The sequence below is a fragment of the Biomphalaria glabrata genome, chromosome 1 (genome assembly GCF_947242115.1).
Source record: "Biomphalaria glabrata chromosome 1, xgBioGlab47.1, whole genome shotgun sequence".
Classification (NCBI taxonomy): Eukaryota; Metazoa; Mollusca; class Gastropoda; family Planorbidae; genus Biomphalaria; species Biomphalaria glabrata.
The window spans coordinates 21049899-21064252 of record NC_074711.1 but is presented as its reverse complement, the minus strand read 5'-3'; the positions used below and the strand labels follow the sequence as shown (position 1 = coordinate 21064252).

General features: G+C 36.1%; 1 protein-coding gene across 1 annotated transcript; it reads left to right on the top strand.

Annotated features, from left to right (window-relative positions):
* Positions 1-1383: 1383 nt before the first annotated feature.
* On the top strand, positions 1384-14334 carry LOC106068752 (protein shisa-5-like). The gene is made up of 4 exons (XM_056027784.1): positions 1384-1508; positions 8847-8976; positions 12315-12496; positions 13604-14334. The coding sequence occupies exons 1-4, from the start codon at positions 1463-1465 to the stop codon at positions 13798-13800; spliced, it is 555 nt and encodes a 184-aa protein (XP_055883759.1). The 5' UTR covers positions 1384-1462; the 3' UTR covers positions 13801-14334.
* Positions 14335-14354: the final 20 nt, after the last annotated feature.

Genomic DNA, 14354 nt, shown 5'->3' with positions numbered 1-14354 from the left:
CTTGTTAGACTTTCTGTTAGAATTTCAGTTAGTTATTGTACTCGTACTAAATACTCTTTTGTTTTAAGAATCCGGTTGTTGTCACGATATCTGACTTGGTACAACATCTCATTGATATGACATGTGACTTGGTGCACCATCTGACGTTTTTACAACATCTGACTTGGTACAACATCTCAGTTGATATGACATCTGACTTAGTAAAATATCAGACTTGGTAAACTTTTGAATTGGTACAACATCTGTCTGGGTACAACATCTGACTTTGTACAGCAATTGACTTAGTACAACATCTGACTTGGTACAATACCTGACTTGGTATATCTGACTTGGTAAAACCTTTGAATTGGTACAACATCTGTCTGGGTACAACATCTTACTTGGTACAATATCTGACTTGGTACAACATATGACTTGATACATCTGACTTGGTACAACATCAGCCACCATCCCAAGCTAGTGACTTTGAACTCAGTTTACTTCTGGTATCTGCCATTTCGGAGTTCAACGGTAAATGTCGACGTCCTGTATTGTCTTTTGTTTTTCTCTTGTCTGTCCCCTTTCTTCGACCTATCAGATAACCTTGCTATGTTTCCATACATGAGTAAGTCTATGAAGTTCGGAGTTTTGTGTACTTTTTCTTCATGACAGGTCTTGGTGCTTCTTTTAGGTCAGTGGTTCCCATACTTTTTTCTTAACGGAACACTTCGTACATTCAAAGACTTTAGCGGAACACTTTGCTTATTTTTTTAGAGAGATTAATTCACAATGTGGTCTACAAGCTAATTATTTCAGCAGTTTGTAGAACATCTATTCAGGCCTAGGGGAACACTAGAGCTCCGCGGAACACAGTTTGGGAAACACTGTTTTAAGCAATACTCACACCGAGTACACAATTATTGCTTTAATTTATGTCAAGTGGTTGAATTTGATTTTAAATTCAAGTTTTCAGTGACTAAATGAAGACAAGAAATAAGAAAAATCTGTTTGTAAACGTTTTTCTGTGCTGTCTAGAAGAACACAGCCAAGTCTTTATAAAATAGCTAAATATGATGTCTATATACTTATGAAGATGTTTTAATTTAGTGAAATAACAATTGCAAAATGACGCTAAAACGTTGAGGACTTAAATGAATCAGAATAACCTCTGACAGTGGTACTATGCTTTATATATTTTAATCCTAAAACCTTTGATGTAAATTATTTAATTAATAAATCTACTCTAGGCTATTAAATCATGTTTATTTTTGCTAAGAGAAATACATCAGAAAATGTTTACAAGTAATTATGGAGACTAAATGGAATATTCTGAGTGAAACGACTGAAAGAATAATGTATTTCGAAATTGCGAAAGTTTGGAAACCGCAAAGGGATAAAGCCATATAAAACTGTGTTGTCACTCAGGAACACAAATAGAAAAAAAAATCCAACAGCTGGTTAGTTTCTACATTAAGCATAGAACATGGCGGAGTTATCTTATATAGTGTTGTTGTTATATTTTATGATAGGTAATTATTTTATTCATTTGTAGGTTTTATATTTACGCTTTGTTTTCATTTTCACAATATGTGAATATATATATATCTATATATACATTAGGGGTGCACCAGATAGTACTTTTTGATATCCGGCCGGAGCCGGATATAACCGGATAATACAATTAGATATTCGGCCGGAGCCGGAGCCGGATACCTACATGACTCAAACAGCTCGTTTTACTGAAGTTTTTGCAAATCTTCTATATAACATACCTATATTCATATTATTTTGTTATTTACTTTCTTACTTTAAACTCTATCACTGATTGATAAATTAAAATGAACAGCATTTTTTTTTACAGATATGCTTATCATAAACTAATCTTTGTAACATGAGATGGTGTGTGCGTATGTATTGTAAAGTAGAATGTGGGATAACGCATGCAGAATATATAAACTTATATGTAACTAATGTAAATCTTTCAGAGGTAAAGTTCACTCTTGGTTTTATAGCGTAAATCTTTCTTAAGTACAATCTAAGTTGTATAGTGGGTAGATGTTTGTGTTCATGTATTTGACACCATCAACTTGTCATTAGGCTCGTGTTTTAAAGGCCACAAACCGCTTCTGGTTTGTATCTATTACAGATAATGGCTTAGTAAATATCTTAAGTACAGCAAATTTGCAGCCGTATGCTGGCCATTAAATTTTGTACAATGCAAAACATAGCTGCTTCGGTCAAATGACTCATTCAACCAATGGGCAGTTAAACCAAAATATGATTCGGTGGTATTATCAGCTGTCCAAGTGTCGTTGAGAAAGCGATGCTTTTAGCATCAGATAGCATTTCACGAAGCTTTGAGGAAATATTGTCGTAGATATCTGGAATAACACGTTCTGTAAAATATTTGCGACTAGGCACAGTGTATCTTTTCTCCAGTACTTTTAAAAGTCCAATAAATCCTGGCTTCTCAACTACTTGGTAAGGTTCCATGTCAGTTGCAATCATCTTTGCTATGGCCAAGTGAATGCGTTTAGCATTATCACTATTAATATCCCACAATTTAGCTTTGTCTAAGACCTCTTTAATCCCTGGTTGTTGCTTGTGTGTGAGGCTTGACGAATCACTGGAGCTCGTAGACGTACTGGCACAGGCAGTGATATTACTTGATGCTGATTTCAATGCAGTCATTTCGTTGAATAAGTCTGGGTGTTTCGAGCGTAGATGACTAATCATAGTGGTGGTTGAGAAGTCTTTAGGTTTGTCTGGTTTACCACGTGACATTACTATTTTACAAGCATTGCAAACTGCTTTAGAGTTGTCCATTGTTTTGACATTAAAGTAACGCCATATAAGTGATGACTTTTTATCAGCCAGTATTACTGTTATTTAATTTACTAAATGCCCTTGCAAGCCACTTTTATACCCGTGGCTTGTGTAACAAAATACTTGTAGGGGTGTGTCCTGTAGTTCAGCGCTCTAATTTACATTTCTCTTCAAGTAAACAAACTTAGTGTCATCATCTAGTGACCTCTAGACAGTGTCAATATGTCTTAACAATTTGGTTTGTGGTCCAGACCCTTGATTGACAACCTATCTCATAATAAACAAACTCATACCAGATTAACCTTATAGAGATTTGGCTTGTAGTCCCGCCCCTAATAAAAATTCTACTCCAAGTAAACAAACTCAGTTCCCTCATAAGATGTGACCTCTAGAAAGTGTCAACACGTTGACATCTGACTTAATGTGGTCAGCTGCCTATCCGTGAATTCAATGTTATAGACTAATCAAACAAAAGGAGGTGGGGGTGCTCATCTCTACCTCTGGAGATATACCCGCACATCTAGACAGATTATCAGCGTGACGAACTTAAGGAATATTACGTGTTTACAAGACCACTCAAAGGTCAAGACAAGCTTTTAAAATGTGCCAGACATCACTGCTACGTATGTAATACGAATTTATAATGTAAAGTCTAGTTCCCCCCCCCCCCAATAACAAACCTAATTCCCTCGTGTGACCTCTAGAGAGTGCTTACGTCCATCGTATCTGACTTGGGGTCACCTGTCAATCAATGAACTCAGTGTGATGGGCTAAACAAATAAAAGGGGGAGGGAGTTGTTCATCTAGAAATATACCTGGTTACATTAGAGGTGTGGCTCTTGTAGTCCAGCCCCCACCCCCTAATAAAGATTAACTACTAAGTAAACAAACTCAGTTCCCTCGAAAGGTGTGACTACTAGAGAGTGTCAATACGCTGACATTAAACCTACGTCCATCGTATTTAACTTGTGGTTACCCACCCATAAAAAACTCAATGTGACGGACTAAACAAATAAAAGGGGGTGGGAGTTGTTCATCTCTACCTCTGGAGATATACCCGCACAGCTAGACAGACGTCTGGTCAGCATGACGTAGTCAAGGAATGCAGCATTTTAACATGTTAACTAACTTACTCAAAGGTGAAGACAAATTGAAAAAAGTGCCAGCCATTGCTGCTCTGTATGTAAAGCGCATTTATGATGTTAAGTTTCATCTCTATTTATATTAAGTCATTAACATGCCTTGTCTTTATAATAAACGATGTTTGGTGCATATTCATAATGGCTCTGTTTTTAAGCACATTATTTTGTTTTCATATAAACATTAATACATTCTATAACAGACAGTAATGGAATTAGGTCCACTTTATGCATATTAAATTATGTACTTTTTACTATCCGGTTTACTATCCGGTAGTGATATCCGACCGGAGCCGAATAGCACCGGATAGTAAAAAATGCCGGATATTCGGCAGAAGCCGGAGCCGGAGGGACTATCCGGTGCACCCCTAATATACATACACACACTTTATTAGGCATATCATCCCATACTGTTCTGTTTGAGAAAGGGGTATTAATCCTGTGATCAGATGTGAAAACTCTGAAGCAGTCTGTAGTCAAGTGTAGTCATTATTTTCTACACTGTATATGAGTAAAGAGTACAATTATTAGTTATAGAAGAGACACCATTTTTTTCTTTTTCATTACTTCCAATACAATATTATTGAGCGTCCTTATCAACTGGGCGCGTTAAAAGATTCTTCTGTATTTTTTTTTATATGTTTGGTCCATTATAAACAAACCCCATTCTTAAACATGTATATGTCGACACAACAAAAGACACACAAAAAGGGTGTGGGGGGGGGGGGACTATCAAAGACAAAAAAGTTCTAAAAAAGAACTGAAAAAAGCTCCTACTCAAATACTTCAACAGTTTTAGTCTGATGTTCTTCTTTTCTTCTTCATCGTTCTCATTGTTATGTTGGAGTGTTCATATGACTAGACCAATACATGAGATGAACTGCGCAGTGGTTTCCAAATCAGGGAGCTCTCCATATAGTTTTCTTTCTATTGGGGTGATTTGGGGCCAATGTCTTATACGGGCCTCTTGGTAGAGAGAGCAGTTTTGGAGGACGTGGTCGGCATTTTCTGGTGATACTCCACATGGGCAGTTTTCACTGGTTCCAATTTTGAGCTTCCGGAACATGTGTTGTCGCATTCTGTTGTGTCCGGTCCTGAGTCGAAAGATTAGACGTTGGTCTTGTCGGGATAGCTTATAGTAAGCATCATCTTTCTTGTGATTTGGATGGGAGCTCGTCCATATCTCATTTATTTTATCTACAATTAATTTCTTCATTTCTTCTGGATAGAGTGCAGAGTTTACTTGTGAGTTTGTTCTCCCACTCTTGGCGAGTGTGTCAGCCTTCTCATTTCCTGCTAGTTGTATGTGAGCTGGTATCCATTGAATAACAGTTTTTTTGCTGTTGTGGTTGAGCTTTGTGAGTGCTGTTCTGAGGTTTTTAATATAAGGGGAATCAGAGTTTTGCAGGCTTTGGAGGGTTGTTTTTGCGTCTGTTAGAAAGACAATCTGACTGTGAGGGGAACTTGGATGATTTGCTAGCATGGTAGCAGCTAGTGCTAGTGCTTCCCTTTCTGCTCTGTGACTGTCAGAGAGCTCTCCAGTTGCAAAGGATTTTTCTAGTTTTCCTCCATCTGGCCATTCGATAAGTATTCCAGCTCCTCCATTTGTGGTGGCTTTATGGGATGAGCCATCCGTGTAAACTCTGATCCACTGATTGCTAGGGTAATTGGTATGTAGAAAACAGTTCACTATTTCCTTGAGCTCTGTTGGTCTGTAATCAGATTTTCTTTTTATGTTTTCAATATGGTCCCTTATAGTAGGAAGAGGGCTTTCGTCCCAGGGTGGAGATTCATTATAGTGTATCGAGGATTCCAGAGTAATTTTTTCAAGTTGGTGTTTCTTTTTTAGGTTTAGAGATTCCTGTATGAAATTGATCCTTTTGAGACGGTTTATTGTGCCAGTTTTGTGGATTTTTGTTCTGAGTGGGTGCCTCTCCAAGGTTTCCAATTTAGTGAATTGGGAAAGTCTGATGTAATACATGAAGTTTATAAACTAACAGCGACACGCAAACACAATCAAACACGCTTTCGTTTGGTCTTATACAAGATAAACGAATTAAGACCTTTGGTATTTTTGAAAAGATTTCCAGGTTATCGTCGAATGACTTGTGCAAGTCTTTACCGTGTTATCCCGGCGTCAATGTCTTTTTATTTTCAAATGCACTACGTACTATAGGATATGGTCTCAAATAATGTTTCAATAATATAGATTACATATATCAAATGCTGCGCTTTTGCTAATTATACGGTTGAAAAAAACATAGACGTATTTGAGAATAATGTTTAAATAGTCTCATACACACTGCTTTATTTAAAATGACAATAATAGTTATAAACTGATTATGTTGATGTATCATCAATTGATCCGGAAAGTTACTGTGGGAAAATTCCAAAGTTAAATTCTCAATAAATCTTTTAAAGATAGCATTCAAGTGAACTGTATCACAAAGTTATCCCAAAAGCTTAATTTCACGGTTCCTCAGAATCTGTGTGTTTAAAATGTATTTCCATTTCAGATTGAAATAGCCTAACACTAATTCTAAACATAAAAACATTCTTGTTTTTGTCTCACAATTTTGAAACATTCAACTAGATCAGGACTGGGCTAATTACAACATGCCGGAGCATTGTCTGCGGCCCGCGGGACATACACAGAAATTAGATGTATCCTTGCTATTTCTATAAAAATGCATACATATTAAAAATAAAAAAATATTTATATAATTTGTGAAACTTCTGTCAAGAGTTTATATTTATATATTTATTATATTTTATGTTATCTATTGTGATGATGAAGAGGCTAAAGAAATATTCTCTGTAATTCTAAAACTTTGAAGTCAAGGAAAATTATTCTAATTAGCAATATGTCAAAACATTCAGGAGTAGATTTTTACTCAACCAGAAGTTGTGTACCCTATGTTTTAAAGTTGTGTCCAACAGAGTATTATTTGAAGATTGAAGTATTGTTGGACTGGAGATACACGTTTGAAAACAAGACTCTTTCATCATGAATGCTTTTAACACAAAATAATTTTTAAAAATGTTTTTAACGATAAGACTGGACGGCAATGTATTTTTGACCAACTTTACCACGATAAGACTGGACGGCAATGTATTTTTGACCAACCTTCGTGGTAAAGAAGGCGCGGTGGCTGAGCGGTAAAGCGCTTGGCTTCCAAACCGAAAGTCCCTGGTGAAGACTGGGATATTTAATTTCTTTGGGCACCTCTGAGTCCACCCATCTCTAATGGGTACCTGACATTAGTTGGGGAAAAGTAAAGGCGGTTGGTCGTTATGCTGACCACGTGACACCCTCGTTAACCGTGGGCAACAGAAACAGATGACCTTTACATCATCTACCCTGTAGACCACAAGGTCTGAAAGGGGAACTTTTTTTTGTTTTACTTCGTGGTAAAGCCAAATGTAGATCTGCGTTCTATTGTGTATTTGGTTCATTACGTGATGGAGTCCATGTCGCACTTGCATGTCGTCAACGAGTCCCACTAGTCCGCACCCACCTGTATTTTGAGCAAGGCCACCTCTTCTGATCACGTGTCACTAGGTAGATCCTGTGTCACCATCGAGAATGCAACAGCTTGGGGTTTGATTTGGTCATAAAGAACTAAAACACAGTGTCAGATGAACATGATACCTGTTTACATTAGTGTTGTAGAGTTGTAAGTAATAGGTGACTGGAAGCACTCTACACAGACAGAAATAAGAGTTTCATCACGTGTTTGTGGTGGAAAGAACGCATTAATTTGGTAGAAAAAACAAACAAACTAGGATATGTAGGCACTATCTTTTGGCAATAGATGTGGTCAGTAGACAATGTGCTTCGGTTATAATTTTATCTTATAATAATATCTTATAATAATTCTTTATTATATTCACAAAGGACATGTATACTATAGCATACTATAATTATAATAGGAGACCAATTCAAAGGCTTATACTCCGTATTGTTCATTTGTTAACTTTATATAATAAGACGAAATATATTTAATACTTAGGTGCAAAAATACCAAAATACTAACATTACAAAGTCCCTAATTTGACCTAAATGTAATCAAATGAAAGAAATGTAGGCTTAATACGCTTAGTTCGCCTAATAGTTAGACTAGAACTATACGTTCAGTGCTGGATTAATCTATTAGCAGATTAAGAAAGGGCGGAAAAAAGGAACCAAACTGACGTCGAGCCAGGGCCGGTCTTTCTAATACAAAATCCTAATTTTCACTTATTATCCTTATTCCCACACAGACTAGGCTCCGCGCAATTGTTAGGACCGGCCCTGCGTCGAGCTATACACAAGGTTAAATAATAATAATAATAATAATATGGAACATGAAATATCAAATATCTTTTATGAAAAAACAAAATATACTCAAATTTTTTTTTTTTACTTTGTTCACTTCATTGATAAGCATTGGCCTTACACTCTTTATTTTAAAAAAATATGTGGCAATGGAAAATAACACACACACACTTGTCTTGTTAGTTTGTTTACTAGTGTCAATTGTAAGGGAAAGACCACAAAGAGATAACGATTGTTAACAATCTTATGTTTGTTTGTTTTCTGTAGCTAATTCAAATTTCAAATGCATTTGAACCATTGACAATCGAATTAATATTCAAAGCGCATAGCACACACTTGCGTGTTAGAAACTTTGCGCCAGAAAGCAGAAATATAATGATGTCAATAGATACAGACCTATACTATAAAAACAATGTATACATCATTCCCACAGTCTTACGTTAACCTTGTGCGTTTTCTTTTCTCTCCACTCGCAATAAGTATATATGCAAGTCAAAGTCACGTGTACAAATGTGTTTCATTTGATTAGAAATATGATGACAATGTGATAAGCATCTTATAGGAATTTGATTCTTGATCCACAGAGGTTGTCTTGGCGGACTACTGCACCAAAACTGAATGGTCCTTCCTTTATTACGGGTACAGACAAAAAGAATTTTATTGCCCTTTTGGGTGCTGTGGCTCCTACAATTATGAGTACTGTTGTATTGGACAGTGAGTAACTATTTCTTCTATGGTGAACTTTATGTTTCCTTTTGCGCACTACAATATTATTGTTAATACTGGGTCGTTGGTTTGTAGCCCAAACAGCTAGTACAACTAAACCGGTGTAGGTGTACTTATATCATTTATGTAGAGCTTGAAATAGATTGCAACAAGCTTCTTTTTTAACAAAAATGAATATAGCTTTTATTAATAAATATACCAAAAAGAAAGGGCTGTCCAAAAACAAAAAAAACAACAACTACTGGCTGGATAACATAAAAAAAATAAACCTCTCTCTCTTGATATCCTGCAAATAACAGCTGCTGACCAGAACAAGTGGAGGAACACCCTATAACGAAAGTCAAGGGACAGTTGATGATAATGATGATAAGTCACACGTGTTTCTGTCACACGTCTTTCTGTCACAAGTCTTTATGTCACACGACTTTCTGCCCCATGTCTTTCTGTCCCACGTCTTTCTGTCACACGTCTTTCTTCCACACGTCTTTCTGTCACACGTCTTTCTGTCACACGTCTTTCTGCCACACGTCTTTCTGCCCCATGTCTTTCTTTCCCACGTCTTTCTGTCACACGTCTTTCTGTCACACGTCTTTCTGTCACACGTCTTTCTGTCACACGTTTTTCTGTCACACGTCTTTCTGTCCCACGTCTTTCTGTCACACGTCTTTCTTCCACACGTCTTTCTGTCACACGTCTTTCTGTCCCATGTCTTTCTGTCACAAGTCTTTATGTCACACGACTTTCTGTCCCACGTCTTTCTGTCCCACGTCTTTCTTCCACACGTCTTTCTGTCACACGTCTTTCTGTCCCACGTCTTTCTGTCACACGTCTTTCTGTCACACGTCTTTCTTCCACACGTCTTTCTGTCATACGTCTTTCTGTCCCACGTCTTTCTGTCACACGTCTTTCTGTCACACGTCTTTCTGTCCCATGTCTTTCTGTCACAAGTCTTTATGTCACACGACTTTCTGTCCCACGTCTTTCTGTCCCACGTCTTTCTTCCACACGTCTTTCTATCACACGTTTTTCTGTCCCACGTCTTTCTGTCACACGTCTTTCTTCCACACGTCTTTCTGTCACACGTCTTTCTGTCACACGTCTTTCTGCCACACGTCTTTATGTCACACGACTTTCTGCCCCATGTCTTTCTGTCCCACGTCTTTATGTCACACGTCTTTATGTCACAAGTCTTTCTGACACAAGTCTTCCTGTCACACGTCTTTCTGTCACAAGTCTTTCGCTGGTTTCTCCCTCTTCAACTTTCACACAACTATTTATTAACTTAAACTACGACAGACCATCTCTTGGTTTCATCAGAATCTTTTCAGCCTACACAACCTAACCATCCGCCCTGCTTTACTCATGATTACATCAGAAACACGCACATAAAATCCATAACAATCATGATTCTAACCAGTTCATACATCAGTTCATACATCAATCCATACATCAATTCATACATCAATCCATTCATCAATCTATCTTATTTTTTGATATGTAAACGTTGTGTACAAATATTTTTTTTTGCTTTTTTTTTAGTGGTGACGTAACTTTTAAAAAAAAACCGATTAATGACGTTAATAAAGTAGCGGTAGAAATACTTTGTCCTGAAACACATTTCAACATGAAAACCATACAAGCGGGAGACCTATCTATGTTTACCCTCAGTCTGTCGCATGTACACGATACTTCCCTGGACACAGACACTCTCCTGAGTGCACGCTCTACTTTATGTACGCAATAATTATAAATGTAGTCATATGAGTTGGCTTCCGAACCGAAGGGCCTAAGGTTCAAATCTCGGTGAAGAATGGGATTTTGAATTTAGTTTTTTTTTTTAGGTCGCCACCGAGTCCACTCTACTGTGAGAACCTGGCATTAGTTTGGAAAAGTAAAGGTTATTGTGCTGGCCACATGACACTCTTGTTAGCCGCCGGCCATAGTAACAAGTGACCTCTACATTATCTACCCTGTAGATGGTAGGGTCTGAAATAGGAACTTTACTTTTCTTACTTAGACTATCTTAAATGCGTTATTGAAAGAAACTCAGACAAGCTTAAATATGTCTTTTAATGAAAAACAATTTTAAATGCATGTATTATGCAATACGTCTTAGACCATCTTAATCACTACGCATACATGTACGTACTTAGTAAATGCACATAATTCTTTGTAGTATATATTTTTTTAACTAAAAGAACAAATAAAGAAAAAAAAAACTCCTACAGAACACAAGTTAAACTAAGATTTTGTAGATTACGCGTAACTGCTGATAAGATAGAACTAAAGAATGATTTGAAGATAAAAGAAGTCTTAAGTTGTACACACACGATTGTTATGTACATTATTAGCTGGCAACAAAGACTATCAGGAGTTAAGCTTATCTCTAGAACAATTGAGAACACACTATTTTAGACTCATATAGAATAAATTATCTACATTGCGTTTTGAAAATTTCAAAGCTATTAGTGGCTGTAAACTGAATACACTGAGTGAAGAAAATTTTTTGTTTAGAATACTGCACACATTTAAGATTACAAAGGGAGTTTTTATTATACATACTTGTTGACCCTTCCTGGAGATTAGACTCAAAAACTGCCTCATACAGAGTGACCTATAAATAACCTATTTTAGGCCTTTTTATCGTGTTGAAAAATGAGGATCTTTATTGACTTCTGTGGTAATCATTTTGAAGCTGTGAGTTTAATACCCTATTGCTATTCAGTTACATGATAATTCATTTTCATATTCTTTTAGAAGTGGTTAAAACATAAAAAACAAAAAACATAAAAATGCATGCTCTATCTTAATTAAAAGCAAAAAGATACGATTTAGGATAACTACTTTTTTTTCTTTTTGGAGCACGAGTAAAATTTATGTTAAAATAATCGTTACAATGTATGTGCATATTAAGTTCTTCTTTAAAATAAAAAAGAGCATTTGTTTAGAATGAAGGCGATATAGAAATCGTATTTGCAAGAGCCCTTTTAGTTTTTAAGATCTAATCTTCATTCACTTATATGTCATTGAAACATTTATGCCTAAGATGAACAGGACAGACAGACAACATAAAATTATAGCGGATTACCCATGGGTGCGCTTAAAAAGAATACATACAAATAGAAGTGGAAACGAAGTGCAATTTTATGACAAATAATAACTTAGGTACCAACTTTGAGCTCAAAGTAGCCCTAATGATAATCTGATAATTTCTTTTATATCACAACTAGAAGTAGTAGACTACTTGGAATGTTCAAAAAATGATCTAGGAATAGTTAGACCTATACAAATGTACTGAATCATATATTTGTGTATCAATATTTCAGTGCTGGATATATCGTTGGTCTTGTGTTTGCCGGTATTGCTGGACTGGCGTTCATTATCTCCCTCATCTGTTGCTGTTTGAAGAAGTCTAACAGTAAGGGGCGTATAGTGGAACCAACTGTGACCACCACAGTTCTTACACAGCAGCACTATGATCAGGCGTCAGGATTTGTCGGTCCTACAGGTAACTATATTATCATGGATGTATTTTGTGCCGTCTTAAGTAGTAACTAAATAGGCGCATGCTGTGCTTGTCCTATCTATAGTTAAATTAAGCAGGAATATATTTTTGGTTATTGCATTGCTAGAAATCCATTCATTATTTTTCTATATACAAAGCAATCATCTGCAAATAAGTCTAACTTGTGTTCCTGAAGTACTGCAATGAGTTAGATCATGTATGTCAGTGTTTCCCAAAGTGGTGTACTCGTACCCTCAGGGGTACGGGAAAACTTTCGAAGGGGTACGCGTTTCAACTTAACTTTTAAGAAATACCCATTTGTAGGCTCTAATGTTCTGTTAATAAATTAAAATAAATTACCAATTAGTTTTAATTCACATTCTTTAATATTATTTTATTTCATACTTATACAAACTTATAATCAGTGTTATTCTACATCTTAAAAATACATTTCACAAAGATTGGGTATTGAATAGGGATGTTTATGTTTTTGAAGGTCAAAAATATTACATATTAATGTGCTGTGATCATTATCATCTACTATTGTAAAAATTAATCCCACGAATTGAATACTTATTAGAAAAGATTTATAGTTTTTGATGTGCAAAATGTCATTAGGGAATTGCTTTATACTTTGTAGCGCATATTGTAAGACATTTGCTGCACGTCAAAATATACGTTTCATTTGTGTGGTTTAAAAAGGTTTTGATCGCCATGCATTTTAACTCTCTGGTATCTGAAATACATATTATCTTTTCCATTTTCATATTTATGAGAAGATGCTTTTTCAGCATGTGTTGATATTAAGTAAAAGAAAAAAAAATGAACAGACTATTAGACGTGGAACAGCGTCTCAGATTAAAATTAACAATCAGGAACCAAATTTTCAGATCTGTTATCTCAGCACATTGATGCAATTACATACAAAAGTGTGTGGGGGGGGGATGGTTACACAACCTTGCAATAATTATAAAAGAGGAACACATAGGTCAAAAGTTTGGGAAACACTGATGTATGTAAACAGTATATACTGTGGGTAGCTTAAGTATATAAATAGATATAATTATATCAATGTAACTGTAATTGACAACATTGTTTGTTTATATTAAGCACCTCCCACATACTCATCAGTAGCCTACAGCACAGCGTACACAGCGCCAATGGGCTCCGGCTCCGTGCCACCACCGTATTCATATATCCAAACTCCACCCTACGGACACCAAACAGGCTACGACCAGCAGCAGTATAGCAGCAAGCCACCGAATCCCAACATGGAGCCTAACACTTATGCATCGCCCTACAACTGATTGGACACGTGACAAAAGGACATTGTTGGATAACGCTAGACTTGTATTTCCATTCCATAAGTAATGCTTTTTTTTTGTTAAGTATGTATGTGTTTTCTAATCTGTGTTTGTGTGGGTGTGAGTGTATGTTTGAATCTGTTTGTGGGTGTGCTTGCGCATTTGCGAAATGATTGCATTGTAGCGATGTTGGAATTGTGAAAGAAATTAGAAAAAAAATATTTTAATAACCTGTATATATTCCATACATATGAAATAAGATGATCAGGAAAGTAAAATAGCACAGAGACTATTAAAAACTGGCATCAGTTCTCTCTTTCTTTAGACGTAAAACATGTTTCTGAGCCCTTGTGAGTAGGAATCAAGGTTTCTTGACAACGGCAACAGCTACATTAATGGTTAGCGTATAACGTTTGTTTTAAAAATTGATTTGAGTTAGTTTCAATTTTCCGATGCTGTGATATTACTATCCGGAGTCTTATTATAATTTTTGTTATTATATATTGTGTATTGGTACACTAAAATAAAAAAAACAAACAAACTAAAATGTAAGACCC